Below are 1890 nucleotides of genomic sequence, written 5' to 3'. Positions count from 1 at the left end.
GATCCCAAGCATGGAAAACCCAACACAGGACCAGAGCCCAAACATGGAAACCCCAACAAAGGACTGGATCCCAAACATGGAAAACCCAACAAAGGAGCAGAACCCAAACATGGAAAACCCAACAAAGGACCAGAACCCAAACATGGAAAACCCAACAAAGGACCAGAGTCCAAACATGGAAAATCCAACGAAGGACTAGATCCCAAACATGGAAAACCCAACAAAGGACCAGAGCCCAAACATGGAAAAGCAAACAAAGGACCAGAGCCCAAACAGGGCAAACCCAACAAAGAACTGGATCCCAAACATGGAACACCCAACAAAAGACGAGAACCCAAACATGGATAACCCAACAAAGGAGCAGATCCCAAACATGGAAAACCCAACAAAGGAGCAGAACCCAAACATGGAAAACCCAACAAAGGACCAGAACCCAAACATGGAAAACCCAGCAAAGGAGCTTCGCCCAAACATGGAAAACCCAACAAAGGAGCAGAACCCAAACATGGAAAACCCAACAAAGGACCAGAACTCAAATATGGAAAATCCAACAAAGGATGAGATCCCAAACATGGAAAACCCAACAAAGGACCAGATCCCAAACATGGAAAACCCAACAAAGGACCAGAGCCCAAACATGGAAACCCCAACAAAGGACTGGATCCCAAACATGGAAAACCCAACAAAGGAGCAGAACCCAAACATGGAAAACCCAACAAAGGACCAGAACCCAAACATGGAAAACCCAACAAAGGAGCAGAGCCCAAATATGGAAAACCCAACAAAGGAGCAGAACCCAAACATGGAACATCCAACAAAGGACCGGAGTCCAAACATGGAAAACCCAACAAAGGAGCAGAGCCCAAACATGGAAAACCCATCAAAGGACGAGAAACCAAACATGGAAAGCCCAACAAAGGACGGGAGTCCAAACATGGAAAATCCAACAAAGGACTAGATCCCAATCATGGAAAACCCAACAAAGGACCAGAGCCCAAACATGGAAAACCCAACAAAGGACCAGAGCCCAAACATGGAAAACCCAACAAAGGACCAGAACCCAAACATGGAAAACCCAATAATAGAGCAGAGCCCAAACATGGAAAACCCAACAAAGGAGCAGTACCCAAACATGGAAAACCCAACAAAGGATCGGAGTCCAAACATGGAAAACCCAACAAAGGAACAGAGCCCAAACATGGAAAACCCAACAAAGGACTAGATCCCAAACATGGAAAACCCAACAAAGGAGCTGACCCCAAACATGGAAAACCCAACAAAGGACCAGAACCCAAAAATGGAAAAACCAACAAAGGAGCAGAACCCAAACATGGAAAACCCAACAAAGGACCAGAACCCAAACATGGAAAACCCAACAAAGGAGCAGAGCCCAAACATGGAAACCCCAACAAAGGACTAGATCCCAAACATAGAAAACCCAACAAAGGACCAGAGCCCAAACATGGAAACCCCAACAAAGGACTGGATCCCAAACATGGAAAACCCAACAACGGAGCAGAACCCAAACATGGAAAACCCAACAAAGGACCAGAACCCAAACATGGAAAACCCAACAACGGAGCAGAGCCCAAACATGGAAAACCCAACAAAGGAGCAGAACCCAAACATGGAACATCCAACAACGGACCGGAGTCCAAACAAGGAAAACCCAACAAAGGAGCAGAGCCCAAACAGGGAAAACCCAACAAAGGACCAGAGCCCAAACATGGAAAACCCAACAAAGGACGAGATCCCAAACATGGAAAACCCAACAAAGGAGCAGAACCCAAACATGGAAAACCCAACAAAGGACCGGAGTCCAAACATGGAAAACCCAACAAAGGACCAGAGCCCAAACATGGAAAACCCAACAAAGGAGCAGAACCCAAA

At 46.3% G+C, this 1890-nt stretch overlaps 1 protein-coding gene across 1 annotated transcript; it reads left to right on the top strand.

Annotated features, from left to right (window-relative positions):
- The first annotated feature begins 208 nt into the window (after nt 1-208).
- Nucleotides 209-958, top strand: LOC137375002 (sporozoite surface protein 2-like). Its single transcript, XM_068041628.1, has 2 exons — nt 209-451; nt 821-958. Exons 1-2 carry the CDS (start codon nt 209-211, stop codon nt 956-958), a joined length of 381 nt encoding a protein of 126 aa, XP_067897729.1.
- The last annotated feature ends 932 nt before the right edge of the window (nt 959-1890 follow it).

The sequence above is a fragment of the Heterodontus francisci genome, chromosome 11 (assembly GCF_036365525.1).
Source record: "Heterodontus francisci isolate sHetFra1 chromosome 11, sHetFra1.hap1, whole genome shotgun sequence".
Taxonomy (NCBI): domain Eukaryota; kingdom Metazoa; phylum Chordata; class Chondrichthyes; order Heterodontiformes; family Heterodontidae; genus Heterodontus; species Heterodontus francisci.
This window is presented reverse-complemented; position numbering and strand designations above follow the sequence as displayed.